General features: G+C 52.1%; 10 protein-coding genes across 10 annotated transcripts; 5 read left to right on the top strand and 5 right to left on the bottom strand.

Moving 5' to 3' along the window:
* Positions 1-659: 659 nt before the first annotated feature.
* On the top strand, positions 660-2,277 carry N7443_001559 (uncharacterized protein; the record flags this gene model as incomplete). Its single annotated transcript, XM_056881615.1, has 4 exons — positions 660-722; positions 783-965; positions 1,239-2,075; positions 2,134-2,277. The coding sequence occupies 4 exons, from the start codon at positions 660-662 to the stop codon at positions 2,275-2,277; spliced, it is 1,227 nt and encodes a 408-aa protein (XP_056746853.1).
* A 1,063-nt stretch (positions 2,278-3,340) lies between these two features.
* Positions 3,341-4,407, bottom strand: N7443_001558 (autophagy-related protein 27; the record flags this gene model as incomplete). The annotated part of the gene is made up of 3 exons (XM_056881614.1): positions 3,341-3,536; positions 3,590-4,058; positions 4,146-4,407. The coding sequence occupies 3 exons, from the start codon at positions 4,405-4,407 to the stop codon at positions 3,341-3,343; spliced, it is 927 nt and encodes a 308-aa protein (XP_056746852.1).
* An 877-nt stretch (positions 4,408-5,284) lies between these two features.
* On the top strand, positions 5,285-5,934 carry N7443_001557 (tubulin-binding prefolding complex subunit GIM3; the record flags this gene model as incomplete). Its single annotated transcript, XM_056881613.1, has 4 exons — positions 5,285-5,302; positions 5,404-5,538; positions 5,611-5,678; positions 5,742-5,934. 4 exons carry the CDS (start codon positions 5,285-5,287, stop codon positions 5,932-5,934), a joined length of 414 nt encoding a protein of 137 aa, XP_056746851.1.
* A 1,653-nt stretch (positions 5,935-7,587) lies between these two features.
* On the bottom strand, positions 7,588-9,551 carry N7443_001556 (Hsp70 family protein; the record flags this gene model as incomplete). Its single annotated transcript, XM_056881612.1, has 3 exons — positions 7,588-8,226; positions 8,277-9,209; positions 9,267-9,551. 3 exons carry the CDS (start codon positions 9,549-9,551, stop codon positions 7,588-7,590), a joined length of 1,857 nt encoding a protein of 618 aa, XP_056746850.1.
* A 79-nt stretch (positions 9,552-9,630) lies between these two features.
* N7443_001555 (uncharacterized protein) lies at positions 9,631-9,873 on the bottom strand (the record flags this gene model as incomplete). Its single annotated transcript, XM_056881611.1, has 1 exon — positions 9,631-9,873. The coding sequence occupies one exon, from the start codon at positions 9,871-9,873 to the stop codon at positions 9,631-9,633; it is 243 nt and encodes an 80-aa protein (XP_056746849.1).
* A 588-nt stretch (positions 9,874-10,461) lies between these two features.
* On the bottom strand, positions 10,462-11,788 carry N7443_001554 (uncharacterized protein; the record flags this gene model as incomplete). Its single annotated transcript, XM_056881610.1, has 2 exons — positions 10,462-11,581; positions 11,676-11,788. 2 exons carry the CDS (start codon positions 11,786-11,788, stop codon positions 10,462-10,464), a joined length of 1,233 nt encoding a protein of 410 aa, XP_056746848.1.
* A 257-nt stretch (positions 11,789-12,045) lies between these two features.
* Positions 12,046-12,855, top strand: N7443_001553 (proteasome assembly chaperone 4 family protein; the record flags this gene model as incomplete). The annotated part of the gene is made up of 2 exons (XM_056881609.1): positions 12,046-12,270; positions 12,625-12,855. The coding sequence occupies 2 exons, from the start codon at positions 12,046-12,048 to the stop codon at positions 12,853-12,855; spliced, it is 456 nt and encodes a 151-aa protein (XP_056746847.1).
* A 719-nt stretch (positions 12,856-13,574) lies between these two features.
* On the top strand, positions 13,575-15,126 carry erg13A (putative hydroxymethylglutaryl-CoA synthase; the record flags this gene model as incomplete). The annotated part of the gene is made up of 4 exons (XM_056881608.1): positions 13,575-13,628; positions 13,685-13,787; positions 13,871-14,937; positions 14,989-15,126. The coding sequence occupies 4 exons, from the start codon at positions 13,575-13,577 to the stop codon at positions 15,124-15,126; spliced, it is 1,362 nt and encodes a 453-aa protein (XP_056746846.1).
* Positions 15,127-18,676: 3,550 nt separating this feature from the next.
* Positions 18,677-21,086, top strand: N7443_001551 (transcription factor domain-containing protein; the record flags this gene model as incomplete). Its single annotated transcript, XM_056881607.1, has 2 exons — positions 18,677-19,968; positions 20,018-21,086. The coding sequence occupies 2 exons, from the start codon at positions 18,677-18,679 to the stop codon at positions 21,084-21,086; spliced, it is 2,361 nt and encodes a 786-aa protein (XP_056746845.1).
* Positions 21,087-21,775: 689 nt separating this feature from the next.
* N7443_001550 (putative isochorismatase family hydrolase) lies at positions 21,776-22,642 on the bottom strand (the record flags this gene model as incomplete). Its single annotated transcript, XM_056881606.1, has 4 exons — positions 21,776-21,866; positions 21,913-22,132; positions 22,188-22,500; positions 22,553-22,642. The coding sequence occupies 4 exons, from the start codon at positions 22,640-22,642 to the stop codon at positions 21,776-21,778; spliced, it is 714 nt and encodes a 237-aa protein (XP_056746844.1).
* Positions 22,643-22,984: the final 342 nt, after the last annotated feature.

The raw sequence follows: 22,984 nt of genomic DNA, 5'->3' as shown, positions 1-22,984 counted from the left end.
GTTCGGCGGGGCGAGCGGAGATGAGGGGCAAGCGTTGCGTCTTCTCTGATTGCTGCATGGAACCCCCCTTCAACGCCTTAGTCTGCTTAGTATTGGCTTGGTGAAACTCCCTGAGGCATTATTTTGCAGGCTGCTGCGCTTCATGCGTGCAATGGCCGTCCATGATAGGACGTAGATCGCAATCTAGAACCCCCCTCGGGGACTGAGCGACGGGGACGAATGGAGTCGAGATGGAAACTCTCCAACGGAGCCATGGCATGATAGGGCGGCAGTCTGATCGGGTAATCCACGGTCGTCGCAGCTCCAACTCTGGTTGAGTAGAAATCGCCCGAGGCTCTCTGCTCTTACAGGAAAAACCCGGTTAGTGGTCGATGTCATTCTTATAAAAAGGCCTCCGCTCCTGCATCCACTTGATCAATTCTCACGCCATCGCGCCTCCCATTGAACTCATCTACTCGCCCTCGTATTTGCTGAAGACGGCACTGGGTTTGTCTGACCCCTCAGACCCCAGCAGTCGATCAACTTGCCTATTGTCTGCCGAGTCCTTCGGCCCGGATTGGCATCATCTCCTACTTCATTGCTCGGGATCTCCACGAGTCTATTCCACATTGCCTTTCTGCTCGCGCGTGGCGTGCAAGGAACCAAATTCTAAATCCGTCATGTCGAACAAACCTATCTTTGTGGCGACGCACCCGCGGGCCTGCTCTACGGCCTTTGAGCGAGTATGTGGAGCAACATCAACATTCATTTTTCCCTCTAGAGCTACGCTGACGAAGATTTAGGTCTTTATGACCCAGCGGGCTACGATTCAATGTATCCACGAGCCGTTCGGTGATGCTTTCTACTACGGTCCGGAGCGTCTGTCTGAGCGCTTCGAAGACGACGAGCAGGCTCGTGTCGAGAGTGGATTCAGCCAGTCAACGTATCTCACGGTGTTGGAGAGAATTCAACGTGAAGCTTCAGAGGTCCGACCCTTCTTCCTGCGACGCCCATTGACATTTCCCTTTTTTTTTTTTTTTTTTTTTGCCGTTTAAACACTCCCCATGTCTCCGAAAGGATTGACGTGGGGACTTCCCTTGCTTGAGACTGGCATAGTCAGCATGTTCAGCAAGCCCAGCATACCCACCCACCTTCTCCTCTATTCTGATGTAAAGCACAAAATAGGAAGGACGGTCTAGAGCCTTGACTTCACCAAACATATAGTGTTGTTTACTGGGGAAATACTTACCGTGTTGCAGGGAAAGAGAGTCTTCATCAAAGACATCGACCATTACCTGCTCCCGCCGAATTACAAGCCCGCCAGCGTTGCTCCCTCGCTGCGACGTATCAAGCGCGGCGTCGGCACCAACGGGGATGAGCACCCGGCCAATGGCGTGAACGGTGCCAGCAATGGTACTGCTCACACCAACGGCCACGCTGCGACCAATGGTGTCAACGGCACCAACGGCGCGGCGAACGGCTCTGCCAACGGTGTCAACGGCGTCAACGGCGTCAACGGCCACACCAACGGCACTGCCAACGGGCACGCTGTGAACGGCACCAACGGTGTCCACAAGCCATACCCGTACAACACGCCCGCTGAGCCGGGCAACCCGACGGTGATGCCTCGTGAGATCCAGGAACAATTCCACTTCGCGTTCCTGATCCGCGATCCTCACTTCAGCGTGCCATCGTATTACCGATGCACAATCCCACCCCTGGACAAAGTCACAGGGTTCTATAGCTATGATCCCTCCGAGGCTGGGTACGATGAGCTGCGTCGGCACTTCGACTACCTCCGACGTGAGGGACTTGTCGGACCCCGTGTGGCGAACCGACCAGACCTCAACCAGGGGGATGAGTGCAAGACCAAGGATACCGTGCATGAGATCTGTGTAATTGACGCGGATGACATGCTGGATAACCCAGCCCCGACGATCGAGGCGTTCTGCCATAGCGTCGGTCTGCCATATAGTCCTGACCTACTCAAGTGGGACACTCCAGAGGATTATGACTTTGCCTGCTTCTGTTTCGAGAAGTGGCGTGGATTCCACAACGATGCGATCGAGTCCTCGGGCCTGGTAGCAAGAACGCACGTAAGCATATGCCCTGGTATGGGATAAACATGGAGCCCATGGCTAATAAACCCCACAGAAGAAGCCCGTCAAGACCGAGGAGGAGTACGACGCCGAGTGGACGAAGAAGTATGGCCCCAAGGGCGCCGCTCTCATCCGTCAGGCCGTCGACGCCAACATGGCCGACTACCTATACCTGAAGCAGTTCGCCGTGAAGGTCTAACTGCCAGGAAGGCAGTGAAGCTCTTGTCAAGCACATGGACCAGAAGAAATAGCTGGCCCGGACAAGAGCATGGAGCCGTGGGTTATACGGAGGACCCTAGGAAAGAGGAGGAAAACAGAAACGAAAATCTGGGGAGGGGAATAAGCAACATATCTATCCCCAGACCCCAGCAGCATTCCCACGTCCCGAGCCCCTTGTTTTTACTTGTGACGACGCCCTATTATGAGTATTATTTAGTCCCGATGACGCGATCTCCACAGCGTTCCCACCCTGTCGTTGCGAAGGAGACTTTGTGCGACGCGGGGATCTCTGCGGAGATTGGTCGATGTCTTGACGATCTTGCACTGTGTTTCATTCCTTATTCGCTTTTGCTACACCGACTCGTTGCTATTTGTGACTTTTGCATGGTCTGATCTGCATTTGCGTGTTGGGAGATTGAATTGCTTTGTGTTTGCGTACCGTAACGCGGTTTTTCTACGGGTCGTAGTCTGTAGGTCTTAGTATTGAAGGAGCGGTGTAACCTCGTAGCTGTAGCCTTGTAGCTGTGCTGATATCCTGGTGTACATTCGACGGGACCACCCGAGGATGGCCCCGAGTAGACGCACACTAGCTGGTCGCCTGTAATTGACATTTAGGTTGCCATAGTTAGCTAGCGAATCTACAAGCATTCCCTTAACGGGTTTGTGATCCATCTTGACATCCTTGCTTCACCTTGTGTGCCCGAATAGAACGCCCGGTGCCGTTCCTCATCGGGGGCCATCCCAAGGATTCCTCTCGAGTAGACATTTCAGCCCATTGGCTACTGATCCTACTACAAATTGACTCTCATGCTGAGTGCTACATCTTGATTCAGCTTGCCAGCTGATATAAAACACATACTTCACATTCACATCCATACATGAGCCAGCCCGAAAGCCAGGTTCGTTATCTAGCGTCAAATCTCAAAAGGAGTGAACTCCCAACCCGCAAATAAGCTTCAATCCCAAAATTGCTCCCAAAAAACGGGGCGAAAGAAAACCGCAAACGAATTTCCAAAATACGAGGGCCAGAATGCATTGAGTCCCTAAACGGCACTGTATCCACCCCTCGAGCCAGACCCTTGCAGGGTGTTGAGCACCCGCTTAACCCAGTCCTGGAAAATATATGGAACGTCGCGGAGAGTATCACCGTGTGGGAGAAGGTCCCAGCCGCGGGCGCCGTAGCGGTTGTAGTTGAGCCACGAGCCGAAGATGAGGTATGTGGCGATGGCAAGGAAGAGACTAGCAGAAAATGTGTTAGTAACAGCGTAGGCACGCTGGAGAAAGAAACTTACATGAGAATCATCCAAGTGAAGAATCCCCAGTGACTGGAGCCGTTCTTGCCACGCTGGTATTCGTCGCAGGCAAACCGCGTCTTCCATTCCAGCTTGAGCACATACTTATCATCCTCCGTGAGATCGAAGCTCTTGAATTCAAGACTGCGACCACGAGTAGAGTCGCTCTCGTCTCGGCGTTCCATCGGATCGTCTCTTGTGCTGAGACCCTCCAGTCCGGACCGGTCAGGGTCGCACTGGAAATCGATCTGGGCGCTCGTATCCTTGACCTTGGCGTCGTTGTGGTCGCCCTTGTATTCACCACCGCCCAGCTCGACACGGACGCCCTGCATGTTCTCGTCGATGGTGTTCAATCGGGTGAACTTGGGATCCTTGGACCCTGCACCGGCAGGGTCGAGGCCAGCGATCGGAAAGCCGAATTGGGTGCCACCGTTGCCGTCCTTAGGTTTTTCATCCACAAAGCCGCAGACTAACAGTTTCACGTTAGTAACCAGAATCCAACCAGAATCCAATGCTTGCTATGTCCGAATGGGATCTGCCACGGAGTCTGACATACTGTTCTTAGAAGTGCCGCACTTCCCCTCGGGACGGTTCGCAGCCTTTTTCAAGATGTTGCAGATGTTCATTACATAGGTCGTGTTCGTCTTCCATGTTTCCGTCTCATTGACGTGATACAGCTCGTGGACTCCGCCTAGGGAGCTGAAATCGTACTTGTATCCGTCGACGTTTAGGTGCGCGCAGTCAAATCCGGTCGCGGCCGCAAGGCCCGAGAGGAATGTAGAGATGAGCAGTGAAACTCCTGTTGTTTGTAACCGCATGGCGGGAGAGTGGTAGGTGTGTCGGAAGGGGTGAAGGCTCGGTGTCGATGGACGTGGTCGAGTCGGACTGCGGCGCGGAGCTCGCGAGCTCGGAGAAGGAGGTCACGAGAGCAGATGATTTGATGGAGAAAACAATGTGATCGTCGAGGAAATGGCTGGAGCCGGTGCAGCTGGTGACTGGGTGGAAGTGGCTTGTCGTGGATGACGATGGCTAGGGTGACTTTGGTGACTTGCGGAGTCTTTCGTTTCTCCGACGCGGCTGGCGACTGGGTTCCTGCAGGCAGCGCCAAATGAAGCCGCGGACAACGAGAGCTATTCAGATGTTGCCTAGGAATTAGATACCGGCCGATACGTAATCCGGAGCTTCAAGAGCTTTAGGCTTCTGTGTTAGATCTCTTTTCAGATGTGTACCGCCAGCACGAGGATGATGTCACCCGACCCTGATATTGGCGTTGTGCCCCAACCGGCTCCAGCTGCTTTTGGGCAGACTCAATACTATCTCTCATAGCATTGAAGTATTGAGCATCTATTCAAACTGCGAAATTCAGTCTCAAAGGCCTGTTGCATGGCCTGTTCAAATTGGTCTTCAATCAGGGCTTGAAAATCATCGTCAGTGAGCAGACTAGGCACTATTGCATCGAAAGTCCGTGTAGAACATTCCTTTGAATTCTATAAAGCCCTTAAATTTTTTCGTATGGACAAAAATCAAAACCAAACCTTTAAAGAACAATAGAACAGTGTTAAGAAGGCCGTAGATCGCAGCCCACCAAAACCGCCCGCGCACGGACCACCTACTTCAAATCATCAAATCCGCAGAGCAACATCCGTCGATAGGTTCCCCTCCATTCATCAATTCATTCCTTACACATCCGCCAAGATGATGAACGCACGAATGGTAAGTATAGCTCCAGACGGACTGGGGAGATGGGACAAGCCCACGTCCATCCCGCCAGGCAAGCTATCAAAAGGAGGGGAATAATACTGACACATGTCCAGCTCTCCAAGGATGACGAAGGGATGGGAGGCAGTGACGAGAACGAGGTCCGTCGTGAGGACCAGGAGAAGATCAACCGCTTCAGTCGGTTGCATCAGCGCGAGAACGTGCTGGAGGACCAGTTGAAGGCCAAGCAGGTAAGTTCCCCCACGGCGGGGCGTTGAGGGATATCATCCCATGTCGATGTTCGGAACTGACAATGTCTACAGAAGGATAAAGAGGACCTGGAAGAAGTCTCTATGGAGCTTGAACTTGCCGATGAAGATGAGCTCGTCCCGTAAGCCCCTCTTCCAACCCAACCTGGTGTATAATAATCAAACAAATGCTCATCTATCAACAGCTACAAGATCGGTGACTCTTTCTTTCAGCTCCCGCTCGCGGATGCTCAGGCCATGCTCTCTACGTCCACGGAGCAGATTGACCAGGATGTGTCGAAGCTTGAGGAGTCGATTGGCGACCTGCGCGAGGAGCTGCAGCAGCTCAAGGTTTCGCTGTATGCGCGGTTCGGACGCAGCATTAACCTGGAGACCTAATCTTTGTCCGTGGCCTTTTCTTACGTTCACAACGATTATGAACCCGATGAAGGACGTGATATGATTGGGTACATTTGTAGATAAAATGCCTGGATAAATATGAGCCCGGAAAAAAATCAGAAAAAACTTCATAAAGGATTGAATTTATTGCAGTTATCGAATATCAGGCGGCGAAACAGCAATAAGATACTGTGACTCATGCTGGCAAAGGCGACGAATTCGGAAGAGATCACTCGATGTCGTGAACTCCCCGGTGCCTTTTCTGGATCTGGCGCTATTTCTGGACCGGGTAAGGTTCGCGGCCATGTACTCCATCTGTCGAGCCATCTGTCGAGCACTGCAACCAGGATAGGTATCATTGTTCAGTCTAACGAGATTTCCGAGAAATGAATGATAGAAGGGAAACGAAGGTGCTCACCGGTCCAAAGCCAGCTGCTCCTTGATCTTGGTGGCACTATATCCAGAATCAGTATTCGCGCGGCCATGATAACAATAAATAAGGTCCAACATCATGATCGAGTCAGACAAAGTCTGTGCATCAATCAAGGAAAGGGAAAGAAGCGAGGGGCTCTTACTATGTTTGCATCACCCATTTGATCATCTCTCGTGGGCGCTGGTTGCGATTGAGGCATACTCTCTTGTGATCGTGGAGGCATCTGAAGCTCACGTAACTATGTATTACTATCATGCACGTGAAGAGAAGGGTGCCAGGCCTGTCCATGATGTAGGTCACCCAGTACTGATATCTAGAACCGGGGCGGCCACTCTGGATATCTGTGGCAGAGAGAAATTTGACGTGGATAGGCATCATTCTGTCGAGGATGGGGCCGAAGACGTGAGGGCGAAACAAACCTAGAGCAGAACGAGAAGAGACAACCGGGTGAGGCAACGAAAGGACGAGCATTAAAGTGAGGAAGAGTGAGATTGAAGAATGGATGGAGGAGAGTTAAAGAAAGTGAGAAGTTGCTGGTTGTGCTTCCGCAGGGTCATCTCAGTCACTTCCACGATTCGTTCCAGGCACCACATCGACAATTACCTGTATAAAGAGGCCCCGCGGGACATCCAAGGATTTCCAAGGCTCAAATGTATCCCTATGCACAATGTCACGGAATCGGCGATTCCTCATTGTACGAGACTCAAGACCAATTGAATAAGGAAAGTATAGACTAAGAAATCATACATGCCGGTTCTACCGTAGACATGTATCAGATCAGATTATAATTCAATTTTGGAAACCCACAGCTCGTAATATCATTCAAGTCAGTAAATAAAGAAAGTGGTATCTAAGAGGACCAGAGAAAAGAAAACGAAGAGATGTAAGCCATCAAAAGATGTCACCATCAAAAACACGCCGCGGTAGGTATGTAGGGAAATGAAAGGAAAGAATTCAACACGAGTCATCAAAAACAACGCCGATTCTCCAGTGCAGTGCGGTCCAGTCATATCTACCAGAAAGGCGGGGGTTCAAATTCGGGTCCGACCCGAATTCAAGTACAAAAGTGCAAAGTGCAACGCGCAGACCACGACTCTCTCGTTTTTATCGTCATGGGGAAGAAGAACGTATGTACGGTCAGGCCTGCATATCTCGTTTCCTCGTATCTGGTTGTTTTGAATTTCATTGTTTTAGGGGATGTTCACATTCAGAAATATTGTTTACCGGAACTTCGCCCGGCAGCGACCCATGATCTCATTTTGGCAGACTAGCTCGGCGCTGAACTCACTACCGTCAAGGGTGAGGTAGATGTCAAAGTACACGCGGTAGAAGACACCCTGCGGTGTGTCCATACGCTCGAAGTCGGTCTCAAGGTTTTTGCGAGAAAGGTCTGAGGTGAGGGTGACGACTTCCTTGATGCGTGGGTCCTTGGTGTATTCTGGGCATACATCTTCATCGCAGGCATACAACACATCCTCGTACATGAGGGTAGCGCCGGGGGCCACTTGGCGGAAGAAGCTGACTTTGACAGGCTCACCAATCTTGACACGCTCGCCCTTCTGGACGAAAATCTGACGGGTGTATTTGCAGCGGTCACGACCGTCAAGACTGGGTACTCGATATTGTTCGGGGTGGTATCCCTCCTTGAATGGCTGGAGAGTGGCCATCAAGTAGTGTCGACGGGCGACACGGTGGGTGATTACCCGCTCGGTGATACCTGCTGTAACTGCACCCTTGACGATGGCGGCAACAGAGTCCATGGGACGAACGACCTTGGTCTGATACTGGGGAGGGACGTGGAGCTTGATCTGTTGGAAGAGGTACTCTGACGCACCGAAACCACCGACAACTAGGACGTTCTAGAAGGGTGTTAGCGTCACCTCAAAATAAGCCAAAAGGGTGATCTTACCTGGAGCAAGCGGTTCTGTGCTTGGATGGCGATGATCTGGTTGCGCACCAGCTCGAGAATGCGGTTCACGACGGGCTCGAAGCACTGAAGAATCTCCTCGTTCGTGAAAGTCATGTAACCCTCCTCAATGCCCGCATCGGGGAAGTCAGCCTCAATGCCGACATCGACTGCCCATTTTTGCCCGTTGTTACGGAAGTCTGCCTTGATACGGTTCTCGAAATCCATGATACATTTGGCGTACACCTTGCCTGCCGTTCGGGAGCCGTCAGGAAGCTTCATCTTGCGAATCTTAGCGCGCAGGATGTTGCTGAAATTTCGGTTGAGCGCGGTTGAACCACAAGAGTCACCGGATCCAGCAGTACACTCCATCACACTGAATGGCTGCTCCTCTTCGACCTCGTAAGCGATCAGATCCACCGTACCGCCACCGCAATCCACGATCAGAATGGCGTCTCCGATCTTCAGGTTCAAAAGTCCGGTCTTGGCACAGAAGAGAGCAGCAGCCTCAGGTTCCGAGACAAGGGTCAGACGATTGTCATTCTCATCGCGCAGGAAGCCAGCCTGAATGGCAGCAGCACGGGTGGCAGCCTTTCCGGCATCGTTCCAAATGGCCGGCACGGTGAGATAGTAGCGGATGTTGCGCTCCTCGCGAGTAAACACCTCACCTAGTGTTTTCTGCAGTTGCGCGCGCATTGCCTGACGCAATTTGAAGAGATAGTCGGCAGCCACATCTATCTCTGACTTGCCCGGAGGAAGCGGGGGAAGGTTGATGGGGTCGATGTAGGTATTCCCGGAGAGCATCAATTGTAGCTTGAACCACTCTACCTTCTGCACGCCGGGTTTCGGGTATCCTGTAGGCGCGAGCGCATCGGCGATATCTGGGCCCCAGCCCACCACTTTTTGGTACTGGTCGTAGTAGAGGACGGTAGGGATCTAAAATAAGGTGGTGATTAGAGACCCCGGATTCCTTATCTGAGAGATAGCGCTCACCTTCTGTTTCGTATGGGTTCCAGCTCCGGGCCATTCCGTGATGATGTCTTCTCGGGCCTCGTTGTTGGTCGCAAAGGCAAAGGCGACACCGGAGAAGGTTGTTCCGAAGTCAATACCGACGATGAGCTGGGCTTTGTTGCGATTCGCGCCCTCGACCTCGACGGCGGGGTTTCGGTACTGGGACTGCGGCTGCATGCCGGGCGGGACGGGCATATGTTGTTGGGGTTGCATGCCGTAACCCGGAGGAGGGTTCATGGGCTGCTGCATGCCATGGGCGTATTGCATGTTGGGGTTGGTATTGATGGGGGCGGGGTGCTGGGTGAGGGAGTTATGCGGGTTATGGGCCATAGGACTCGTCGGACGGTTAGCTCCAGCAGGTGAATAACTCGGTGGTCGGCCTAACTGTTGTGTTTGCGGTGCTTGCGGCTGATGATTGTTCACAGACAAACTTGTCGTGGACGAGCTGCGGTTCGAGGGCGGCGAAGTGTGGGAGGTGGTGGGCGAGGCGCTGGGAGGGGGGAATGACGGTATTGGGAGCGGGGGACGGTACTTTCGGCTTTTCGCGTCTGAAAGGGATCTTGAATCGCGAGGAGCTCATGAGGTCCATTTGCGGCGAGCGCCGGGGGTTTTGAGAGAAAAAGGCAAGAAGGGAGAGAGGAGGGGGAAGGGAGACAAGGCTGAATACGAAACAAGACGGTGTGGAGCAAGGGAAAATCGGTGCCTGTCAGCCCGGTTAAGCCTTGAGATGAATGAAAGATTGGAAATGGTTCGGATGGAAGAGGAAAAGGGGGGAAAAGAGGGGATCGAAGATCCAGATGAGGCTGAGGATGTAAAGGGTTTAGTTTATAGTCAAGAAATTGAAGGGAGGGGGGAGTCAGGGCGGAGAGATCATGATGATCCTGGGATGGACATTCCCTACAACTACGGTTTCTATACTGATTCCGGAGTATAGGCAACCTGACCTAGGTATTGGGAAGTAGAACCTCGAATGTTTGAATGTTTGAATGGTTGAATGTTTTCTTTGTTAGTCCCATGGAACACGACGTTGCTGAACCGCCGATTCGCTTTGTTTCCCCGTTTTTGGCCCCCAACCGCTACCGAAGGTAGATGCAAGAGATCTAGACTTGGTATTCCGGAGATTACTTGGGGGCCATGAGCCTTCAGTCGTCAGTCTTCAGTCTTCAGCCTTCAGCCTTCAGGCGCCAGCCACTCTCGTTTTCCGCGCCACCCAATGCGATGGCTGGTAAATGTTCTGAAGCATGCTATCGCCGTCCTGGATGTAGCCGCACGGCCGCCGATCGTCAGGCCGCGCCTCAATTCTGAAGCCCATGCGTTCGACCAAGGTCAACACTTCCTCCTCGGTTAACTCCACATTGCCCGGTTCCCCAATCCCTGTAGTATCCCCCTCTGCGTCCCTGCGGGGATGACTATCCTCAAAATGCCACAATAAAGGTCCTACATTGATCCACAGCCCATCCTCCTTGAGACAATGGTGAATCGCCTCAATGTAACGGATCAGGTTAGGTGCAGTATCAATGAAAAACACGGTCGCCACGGCATCAAATGTCTGTCGGTTGCTGGGCTCATTGTAGACTACCACAAAGTCACCTGTCGACATCGACATTGACCCGACAGACCGGTTGGCTTGCATCGCCTCTCCAATAGCGGTGCCCGGATGCACGTCCGGGATCTGAACGCTCCGCAATTGCTGTGCCCGGGTTTTCAGATTCGAGAAGTGTAACGCGAAGGGGTGGAGCGTGTGGCTCTGTGGGCCCTCGGTGTGGTTTAGAACCCAGCTGCTGGCCAACAACTGGTGGTACGAGATCTCGTTGCCCTCGGCGGAAAATCCCGCGAGGCAGACATCAAACACTAAACGGCCTAGCCCTGCGCCTGGGATGAGCACTTTAATCTCTTCGCTGGCATCCCGTCGAGCCTGAAACTCGGTGCGAAGGTCTTGGAGCACTGGGTCGTAGCATACTTCCCGCTCGACGCGCCCCTCAGCACTCCAGTCTCGGTAAAACTGGCGGATAGTCGAGTGCGCCTTATTGACGTCGGATGCAGTGGCTGTTCCGTGCCAGTTCTGTGTCGGGTCCTCTTTGTCGGGAGTTGCGGCGAGTCCGAAGGACTCCAAGCCTCCGTCCAGAATCTTGTCTGCGAGCTCAGCATTGGTATCGATGGCATCATCTACCTCATTGAGGTTATCCAAGATAGAAAATGGCGGCTCCGATAGCATCTGCCAGTGCTCCGACGGGAGAGAGTAGAATGCCTGTCGACGGCGATGAGTAGTGTTCTGGTGCGCCGTGCGACGATATTGCCTGGAGAAGCTTAGCCAATGATCAAAGTCAAATGAAAACACAACCGATCTATTGGATTTTTATGTCGGGTGTAAACAATCTACTTGTCACTCACCTGAAAGAGTCGAAAGCAGCAAACAGTACCCTCCGCTCTTCCGGGTCATCGAATGGGTCGAAGTCGCCCTGCCAACTGCGCTGGTCCTCGCTGTGGAAAGATTGTGAGTCCATTATGACTAGAGTACGAGGAGCTATGTATCTTTCCGGGTTGGATACATAAGCTCTGCTGAGTCAGTGGAGAGCGCAGATCCAAGATGAGTTGTGCGGTGCGGGCAAAGTTGAGGTGGGATTGGTGGAGCCGGTGTTTGCCTCACCGCGGGGACTTGAATCTTCAACATCATCTCGCCCTGAGCTTTACTGCGCCTGATTCCCACATCAGAACCCATTAATATTTATCTACTGGTTCAGAGCCCCCGAGGCAATCAATCATGGCAACAGATGCGGCGCCGGCACTGCCTCAGACGGAGCGAGTGACTCCCGAGCTCAAACCCCAGCAACTCTCTTTTCCCCTGCCCAGAGCTTTGCATACAACGGGACACGTGCACTTGACCTTCTTGGATCATTGCATTATGGCATTCTTGACCACATCCACTCCTGGTGACTCGGCAGGAACTGTCAAGCCGCTGGGGAGCTTTGTTTATGCCATGCCTGATGTAAGTCTCGGTTTTGTTGATCGCATCGCTCTTTATTCACTGGCCATTGCGTCCAAATATTCGGTTTATTTGTGATGCTTGATTCGTATACTCCAATCATGTGTTCGTGGTCACTTCGATACATATCTACAGACCAGTGTCTCTGGCACTCCAATTTGCTTGGCCTATTTGTATTTGGATACCCCTATCATCGTCTTTTTCTGCATATTCCCTTGCATCTTTTCTCCGCAACTCATGTGACTTCAAGCGATGCACTCCATGTATCAATTCTGACACTAGCCCTTTATCTTCGCTTAGACCTACACCCTTTGACCTCCCAACCCGTCATTGAATACTAGCTAACTCTTTCTTTAGCGGGCATCATCAAACTCGACGATAGCCACCACCATCTACACATCTGCATCAAGCATCGAGTACACAACTCGGGTGGCCAAGATTGTCGCTCGGCGGACCAAGAAGCCCGTCTACGTCGGGTGCAGCATTGACCCCAATGCACACGGCATGTCAGTCGAGGAAGAAATGGAGGGATTGAGAAAAATTGTGGAGGTCATCGTGGAGAAGTATGAGGCGCAGCAGAAACAGTAATCTGTTGTAGTACTACTGGGAGAAAAGATTCAGAAGACAGATGCATCTGGCTGGATGACGGCCTCGGTAGGGAGTTGTGGCGGGTTATTCAATTTTGCTATTTCCATTCCCAATTTGATACATTGATTCATTGGAGATTTCCTTTCAAGATTCTGAAAATTCTCTGCGTAAGTGAAGACCCTTGAAGACGAAAGTCCTCGATATACAACGATCCGGAGCCAAGCTGTCTCCAACTTAACGGGCCTCCCACAGACAAGGTCAAAGCTGCACTCAGTATATTAGCAACACATATTGCCCATTTTCTCGATAATGGGCTCCGTTCGGCTCGGGGTTCGGGATCTATTGTACGCCCGACGTGCAACGTTGCCGTGATGAAGCAGGATCCGATCTACAGTGTACATCCACGAATGACCCCCAAACAGGCAACCGCGATGTCACTGTACGTGTCTTTGTTGCATATCGGTCGAGCGGAACTTGCCTGTTTCTCTCGCTGGTCTTGTTGATGGCTTGGGTGCAGAAGCATGTCGATATAGGATTGGCTCTTTGGGACGGGCTGGGGGTTTTGGCCCACAAGGGTGGACAGATCTGGGACTGCGCTGGAAACAGGGAGATCCACACATGTGTCGGAAGATTAGGTATGAAAAAGGGTCTCGTGCCAGGATGGTTCTCAATGGAAATTATCCAGCTCAGCACCCACAAACCTGAAACCGACAGCAGATATGGCTCCTCAAAACGTTGGCATCAAAGCCATTGAAATCTACTTTCCCAGCCGAGTATGATTTCATAATTTACAGTTCTGCTTCCACAATCAATCTAACACCGCAGCTAGTATGTAACCCAATCCGACCTGGAGAAGTTCCTTGGTGCCAGTACTGGAAAATATACCATCGGACTAGGACAGACGAACATGAGCTTCTGTGACGACCGTGAGGGTACGCATCACCTCTGAACCGTTACCATCAAGAATAAGACATACATTCTACTTCCCAGAACACCATATTAACTACTAAACTAGACCTCTACTCCCTCGCCTTAACAGCCGTCTCCTCCCTCCTCCAAAAGTACACCATCGAGCCAAACACCGTTGGCCGCCTAGAAGTAGGCACAGAATCAATGCTCGACAAAGCCAAATCCTGCAAATCAGTGCTAATGCAATTATTCCCCACAAACCCCGACATCGAAGGCGCGGACACCTACAACGCCTGCTACGGCGGCACAAACGCCTTCCTCAACGCCGTGCACTGGATCGAGTCATCTTCCTGGGACGGCCGCGATGCTATAGTTGTCATGTCCGATATAGCTCTCTACAAAACGCCGGCGGCGCGGCCTACAGGTGGCGCCGGGTGTATCGCCATGCTGATTGGGGCTGATGCGCCGATTGTGTTGGAGCCGGTACGGGCATCCTATATGCGGCATACATATGATTTCTATAAGCCTGATTTCAAGACGGAGTATCCGCTTGTTGATGGGCATTACTCGTCTAGGTGTTATTTGCAGGCGCTTGATGGGTGTTACCAGCGGTATTGGGAGAAGAAGAAGAAGAAGGGTGCGAGTGAGAATGGAGTTGATGGGGATGTGTTGGATATGCCGTTGGATGAGTTTGACTACTTTGTGTTTCATGCACCGAATTGCAAGCTTGTTTCCAAGTCTTATGCGCGGTTGATGTACAATGACTCGGTGGCGGATAAGAAGAATCCTCTTTTCGGGGAGGACGTTGTACCCATTGCTATTCGGGAACAAACTTATGAAGGGTCCCTTGATGACAAGAGTCTTGAAAAATTCTTCATTGGATTGTCTCGTGAGAGATTCAACCACCGCGTGCAGCCTAGCCTGACCGTCCCGACTATGTGCGGGAACATGTACACCGCTGGTGTATATTCGGGGCTGGTCAGCTTGCTCAGCAACACGCCCAGCGAGAGCCTCATCAACAGCCGTGTGGGGGTGTTCAGCTTTGGAAGTGGATTGGCGAGCACCCTGTTCAGCTTGCGAGTTGTTGGTGATGTGAGTGGCATTGCGGCTAAGATCGACTTGCATGCGCGGCTGGCTAGCCGGGATAGGGTTTCCTCCGAATTTTACGATGAGGTGAGCGAGAAGCTGATGTGAGAGGTGAAATTTCCAGCTAATCAAGCGTAGATGTGCCGTGCCCGCGAACAAGCCTATCAGCAGAAGAATTACACTCCCACTGGGAGCATTGAGGCTCTTGCGTCCGGAACCTACTATCTCTCGCATGTGGACGAGAAATTCCGACGAAGCTACGCGGTTAGAGAGTAATTAGCTGCAGATGGATAATGTCAATAAGAATGCGATGGACCGGAAGTATTTTTCCACATTCATCCCACTGAGGGGCCATTGCTACGATTTGGATTGGATGGTTTGGTGATCCGATCCCGGACAATGCATAACGCCCCCAAAAACCTCCGTTTAGTTTTTTTTTAGTTTTAACCCCCCAGTGACAATGGAATCATCAAGGTCAATTGACGCGCAGTGCAATTAATATAGAGCTTAGTTTCGTTCGCTTGTTCGGCGCAACCCGATAAGCCCGATCTAGACGTCATAGATCAAGCCAAGCAACTGTTAAATCTGAGACTCCCGCGATTTAGCACGCGGAGTGCTCCGGTCTCAGATAGATGGGGTGGCAGGTCTCAGAACTGGCAACGCAGAACAAATCGGAAAGCCTCGGTTACTGACCGGAATTGTTTCATCTGCTCGGATCGCTGTCCCGCTGTGGGGCGCAAAATAGACTTGACCGCAACACAAACTGCACAATAGAATTTCGCTGCTCGCCAACTTGCTGGATTGTTGGGCTCGCCTACGGTTACATTACACAGGTCCTTCTTTGCCTCGTTAATCTCTCTAGACCGGTGGTTCTCGTAAGACTCTTCTTAGAAAGTGGTGGCTGACGTTAAATGGTCTACTAGTCGGGAGCTGTCAGGGGGGACAAGACTACGTATTATAGGTAGACATGCTAGTGATTGGCGTCGCTGAGCGAAATCAACGCCAAGATTGGTTGAGCTGATCAAATGTGCGTTTCCTGCCGACCTGGCCAACACGGCGATCCCAACGACCATTGTTTACCAGTAATATTTGTAGGTCCATGTGCCCGCACGATGATAATGCATAAACCTGGCATTACATCCTGCATGGCAGGCAACGGTACGAACCGAGGCGTCGGCTGAACCGTCCAGTTCCTAGAGGAAGCTCCGCATCGTGTGTAGTGCATACACAAAGGCGACCCAGCGTACCCCCTAAGAATTGCGGGTCAAGGCTTTGCCCGCGATCCAGATACGACGCTTGAGCGTGGCTCGATTTGGCATGGATAGGACGCCGGAGCTGAAAATGGCGCAATCGGCAACGACGCGTTGAATGCACCCGCCAACCGCCGTTTCATTTATATCGCCGAACATGGGACCTGAAGGGTCGTGTCTGGAGAGGTCCGATACATCTTATCACGTACCCGAAGCGAGCAAGCTGCAAGCGTGCGGGGAAACGGTATGGCGAGGATTGGGAATTGACCCGCGCGCCAAGGGCCACGGTCCAGGCGTGATAGACATCCTAGGACGTTCAGGACGTTACGAGTGAAAGACGAAAGAGGGGGCGTTGGCCGAAGATCACGGAGAAGTAGCCTAACGAGGCGGGCGGCTGAGGAGGACAACTGCAGTGATGTCCGTGCTTATTTCTCTGCCGCTACTGTCGACAGTTGAGCTCCTGTGACCTGTGACCTGTCCGTGGCTTGTGATTCAGGGAGGTATGGCAGTACAGGTGCCAACCCTAGGAGATTTAATGACGGCTGTGCACTAGCTCAGGAGAACTTATCCGACCCCTAGTACGTGGGCACGCAAACCCTTGCTCCTTTACTCCCTTAACATACGTAGTGGAGCCTTCAGCTTCAACTCGTGCTGTGAGTCTCGTGGGACGCACGGACTCCAGCCTTTTCCTGATCAAACTCTACAGTGAAGGTATAATTGAGCCGGAGCCGAGCCGAGCACGGACAAAACTCGGACGGGGAGGAAAATAGGAACTAGGGACAGGTACAACTTCGAATTGCGGACACAGACCACCATGAGACTTGACCTCAAGCAAGTTCAAGATGATTGGGGGCTATCGGGCGCGGCAGACAGAAAGAGCAAAGATTGGCCGTGAGAAGAAGACGGTTTGCCACCAGGTTCCACTGTCCGGGTCAGCATCCGGCCTGGGTTTCCATGTGGTCCGGTGCATGACTTCCGAGTCGATCATCGGGGCTTGGGAAAAAATAAGGACCAAGAGAGGGTTTCGTTAAGCACACGGCACGGCGGGCGCCGAGATCTTCATCCCACATACCGCGTAGTACGTACGTCCCTGTGCAAGGGGGTGGGCACTCTCTGGCCAATGCCATCCACTCGTGTCGGGGTTTCCCTCTGGATCTGATGGAGACTTGTTCTTGACAGAGTATAATCTCCCCGGGGGCCCGGTGAACCGAAGATATAGGAGGTTGAAGTTTAGCGCCGTCATCCCTACCATTGAAACAGTAAAGTAGTGAAGCATTGAAACCAGGAGAATACAGGAAATTAGTTCAGTGCAGGGCCCTTGGCAGTTCCCTTCCCCGATCGTCTCGCCCCCTGTGGACGATCTAACACCTCCTGTCACGGTCTCTAAAGGGGACTGCGCTCCCGAACCAAGTGGAGCACCGCTAACTCTGCCGACTCCATCTAGGGTGGCCTTTTGGTATCGCTTCTCCGGATCGAGCAAGACTCAACGGACAAGGTTCACCGAATACCAGGCTTCCCGACGGTGGGCCCGTGTGGACATCGGGCGCTCAACTCCAGCTGCCGCGACTGGCTCATCCAAATAAGCCGAGCGCTTCTCGACTGCTTCAGGTATCCATCGACACTGCCTCTTGCCGATCTCGGGATACTTGGCCAAGAGGTCTGAACCTCACGGAGGTGACTGACTTCAGTTGAGGGAGACGAAGAGCTGATACCATCACCCTCTTCACCTAGGGCTGGAGTCAACGAGTAGTAGATAAAATTAAGCAGATGTTCGGGCGAGACCCGGCTGAAGCGCGGGTGTCATTTCGGCTGAAGATTCCTAAATTCAGCCCGGTCGTCCTTTTCTCCGCGATCTCTGGGTCGTTAATACGGGACCCTGATGGAGCCCTTGGGAACGGTGATCCCAATACCATCTCTTTTTGCCGTCGATCTGGTTCAGTGCACCTTTTCCCCTTCTTCTCCCTCTCCTCTTCACGGCACCTGAGGGTTCGATTCTTCTGAGCGCATTTGCATCTGCATTCCCGTCGATCATCTGTACAAGATTCCTGGATTCTTGAACTCGATCACCTTCCTGGCTAATTCGCCGCCTTCCTTGTCCAAACCTCGGCATTTGCATCTCCACGATCCGATTTGACTTGCGTCTGTAGACGTGGCTTGATCCGTGGTCTTCCTAACCTTTTTTTCTCTTATTTAATTTTTTTTTCTTTTTTCGTTCTTTAATTTGTTTATTCTCGTTTATTCTCCGTCTGTCTTCCCCACCGCCAATCCCGGTTCGAATAGCCCTTTTTATTGCATTGACGATGGCTTCATTGGATCAGGCTCGCGAATGACCAACTCAATCTGGTTTTGGTACCTGAAAGTTCAAGTGATCGAATGAGCGAGAGTGCGCTGTGGTTATAGCGCGTATTCTTGCCTGTTCGTCGATTACATGATTAGCCTGATCGTTTCGTGGCCTTCGTGACCTTGAAACCATATTCATTCCCCCTCTTTCTGGACTTTTCTTTTCCTTTTTTTCTATTTTTGGGGAGTTTCTGCTTCAAGGGGTGGAGCCCGTGGATGGAGTACTTTGTTCCAAGATGCAGCCATCTCACTTTCGTCAGGGAATTCCCCCGAATAACTCTGTCGAGCTTCCTCCGGTGCATTCGGTGACGTCGGGCGCGTTCCCTCCCGCTGGGGCTTTGCATTCCGCCCCGCCGAGTAGACCTGACAGCGGAATGCGCATGTCTCATCTACTACAGCCTATGCCCCAAGGGCCGCATCAGATACCCCCGGGTCCTTCTACGTCGCCCTATGGGCGTTTCTACGATTCGGCGTCCGGGTCGCCCGCTGAAAGCGGCCTTCCCGATGCCCCGATGGGATCAGTCTCGGGACCCTCGCTCTACCAGACCAGCCCGGTCGGACATGGTCAAGGGCCAACTTCTTTGCAGCAGCAAAAAAGAGCCTACCGTCAGCGTAGGAAGGATCCGAGTTGCGACGCCTGTCGCGAGCGCAAAGTGAAATGCGACGCTTCCGACGAGACCAGCTGCACGGAATGCAGCAACCGGAAGGTTCGGTGTCAATTCACTAAGGAGACAAATCGGCGCATGTCTTCTATTAAACAAGTTCAGGATTTGGAGAAGCAGCTCGCACACGTCAAGTCGCAGCTGCACCATGCGCGCTCCGGCATGATGCGCCCAGACCACACGATGGATCTGGATGAGACAGCCTCCCAGTCAGGCGTCATGCTTCCCGAAATTGACTATAAGCCTTCGCGACGACCTAAGGCACCCGTTTTCCAAGACTTATCGGAGGTGCGGACTAATCTCCGCCAGCACGGCCGCGGCATCTTGAAAGTACCCACGCCATACCAACAACATGGATCGCGATCGATCGTCACCGGTGATGCGCCGGCGCTGCCACCAAAAGACGTTGCCGATCACTTACTTGGCCAGTATTATAATTGTATTCACTCAATACTGCCAGTCCTGCATTGGCCTTCTTTCACGACAGAGTACGAGGAGATTTATCGAAAAGGCTCGATATTGGGTGTCTCCAGTGAATGGGCTGCCGTGCTGTTTGGAGTCTTTGCATGTGGCACTGCCCACACCGCGGAGCCCGATTGGGAGGAAAAGGGGAAAGAGTTCGTGCGTCTGTCTTCTGGGATTATAGACGTCTGGCAAGACAACTTCAACCTCGACCGAGCCCGCGCGGCTTTGCTAGTGAGCATCTTCCTCTATGAGGTTAACTCAAAATCGGCGAGTTGGGTCTGGATTGGATCTGCGGTGCGTGTGGCCCAAGAGATTGGACTTCACATTGACCTTGGGCCTTGGCCACCGGTCGAAGGCGAGATGCGAAAGCGTCTATGGTGGGGCTTATACACTTGGGATAGGTTAGTACAGCCCCCCGTATACTAACAATGCTCTTGCTTACACATTTAGGTTACTTGCACTGGAGATGGGCAAGCCGGTTTTGATAAATGACCAGGACTGCGACATTGACCTTCCCTGCCTGGTGGACGACCAATACCTTATCGAAGACGGCAAACTTCCCGATGGTCAAGACCACCAAATCACCCCGATGCTCGCCACGATCCACGTCGTCCGTTCAATCGGTCAACTTACTCGTACCCTCCGATCTACCTCTATCAGCCCCGCAACCCTCGAAACCTTTGAACGTCACTTCAACACATGTCTCGGCACCTTCCCCGTCGATCTTCTTCCGAAAGGCGACCAAAGCCTCGATCCTCACTCCTTGGCGCCCATCATTTACCTCCAAAACGCCCGTCTCCTCCTCCACCGCCACAATATCTCCCCCTATTGCTCCAGCGCCGATCGATCCTCCGCACGCGAACTCTGTGTTTTAACAGCAATCGACACTGCAAACATCCTCTCCCGCTGCATGCGAGACCGCAACAGTGCAGGAGACTGGCGGCCACTATTCGCATCCTGCGCAGGCATACTCCTCTGCACACACATCTGGCGCTGCGCACTATTCCTTCTATACCGACAAGAATTTGCCGCCGCTCTAATCTGCATCCAAGCAAGCGCAGCCGTGGGCGACATCCGCTCTGTCAACACAGCCTGTGGAAGGTATCTAGCATTCTTCCTCCGAACCTTGATCGCCCGGGCACGTCAAGGCGACCCCATGAACATAGAAAATGACGAAGAGATGATCGCCTACATCTCCGGAGATATGCAGGGGACTACCGATGGCAGCTGGGTCTGGCAAGGTAGCGAGACCGGCTCGGACCTGGAAGCCATGTCTTCTATGAGTGCGACTCCTGTTCCACAAGAACCGGAGGCGGAGTGGGAAGGCTGGGAATGGATTGAGAAGACGACACATTACCTTCTCAGTGAGAAGCAGCAGAGAGGATGTGAACGCCAGGATGCGCCCATGGAGTCTAAACAGGAATCCAGCATGCTCCACCCTGATGCTGTGGGGTCGGACTCGACGGAGCGTCGATCGAGCTCGGCGCATTCTCGCATGACTATCGCCAGTATTATCTGATTACAGTTACCTCGGATTTTTAACATGTTGTCGCGACTATGTTCCGTTGTGGCATGACCCAATGCGCCACTTCAGCACATCCATCCTGGTTTAGGCAAACTACGTTAAAGTCAGGTTGGCTTCGACCCCTTCGAGGAGACTGCTATATTCTGTACGGTCCTCTGCGAGGACGCCCATGCCACTGTGGGATATGAGAATACCACCTAACTATTACCTTCACGGCGATACTTTTCTTCTTTGCACATATTGCAAATTCAATTTTTTATCCAAGCTCTCAGCGATATCAGACCATCCGTCCTTAAGGCGCCTTACAAAAATAAAGTAATAATACCTTCAAGGCCATGTACTATATTTGAATTTGTACGCATGAATGATTCAATTTAATCTCCACCGTTCTGGTCCTTGCCAAAGTGAATTCTTTTTGAGACTTTGGGACAATCTCGCGATGCCTTCACGGCACCCTTAAAAGTGCTAGAACATGACTGGAACTTCTTTTCGAGCTTATTCTGTTTATTTTTCGAAGACGTAGACTGTTTCGTTGACAAGGCTAAGGCTATATCTTCAAAGTACTGGTACCATCATACCCACACTCCATGCCCCTAATCTCCCTGGGCCTCCATACTACATCTCCCCGCCCCCCTACTTCACCCACCGAGCTGGACTCTGAGTCAAGCGATTCTTGCAGCAGCTTAGATCAAGAGTTGTTCAACGGGGAACAAAGTACCATTCTCAATAGCACCAGCATGGTGGCGAGCAACCAATCCATAAGCGAATTGGTACCTAAAAGCATTAGCAAGCATCACTCCGAATCAGCAATAGAACTTACTTATCAAGGAAGGGCAGCAGTTGATCCAGACCAGGAGTACTTCTCCAATCGCGCATCAGATCACAGACAATTCCGAACAAACCCATGAGAGTGACGCCCGCCCTCTCCATTCTCCGATTCGCCTCATCAGCAAGTCTCTTATTGAATGTTCCGCTAGCATCGGTATTCGCGAAGACCTCGTACCCCTCATCAATCAGCGAAAGAGCCAGGAACGCGGTACCTGTTTCGTCAGCACAGCTCTCCACCCAGTTGCCACAGAAGATAGTATAACGTACAAACTTCAGTCACGATGCCGCCAATGATAAGTTGCTTCTTTCCCGTTGCGCGGACAGCGGCACGGAAATCGGCATTGTCCCATGCATTGACCTCGCCCTGACGGTGGACGAAGGTGGCGTTGGGGTGCATTTCCACGATTTCCTTGAGCAAGAGGCCGTTTGGTCCGACGTCGGAGGAGCTGGTAAGGACCGTTGGCAGGTTAAAAACGTTACCGATGGCGGCGTGGCCGAGCATGTTGTTGCGGAAGTCGTTGGTGTCGATATCACGGACTAGAGAGGCTAGACCGACTTGGTGGTCAATTACGAGGAGGGCCTGGTTGTGTCAGTCTCGTTTCTTAGGAAGACAGTGTCATGGATTAACTTACCGCATTGTCTTTGTCCAGTCTGTTCCATGCTTGCACAGGCAGAGAGATTGCCAGCAGGGCTGCGGCTTGGATTGCTCTGGAGATGAACATCTTGAAAGAATTGAACAGTTGTAATTGTCTGTGAAGCTTTGGAACTGTTTCTTGGTGATGCTCAAAAGCTCTGGGAATGCTATCCTCTTTATACCTAGCCAGACTATAGCACGATGCCATCTTGGCTCCATAGTTGGGTCAGTAATACTTACAAAGAGTTTGCTAAGTTCTTGCTAAGACTAGAGTGATTTACTCCGGGCTGCTTACCCTCGGCGTTGCCGTGATGCTATGATTTGATCGCTAGATTTCTTCGCCTGCAGGAGCGAGTGCATGGTGATGCAAGCTATCACACGTCTGGGATGGTGACGGCAATTTTGAGATTCTCACCATCTTCTTGGAAGA

The sequence above is a fragment of the Penicillium atrosanguineum genome (assembly GCF_028827265.1).
Source record: "Penicillium atrosanguineum strain IBT 20685 chromosome Unknown utg000001l_segment0_segment0, whole genome shotgun sequence".
In the NCBI taxonomy this organism is placed as follows: Eukaryota; Fungi; Ascomycota; class Eurotiomycetes; order Eurotiales; family Aspergillaceae; genus Penicillium; species Penicillium atrosanguineum.
The sequence above is the reverse complement of the archived record's forward strand: the minus strand, read 5'-3'. Positions and strand labels throughout refer to the sequence as shown.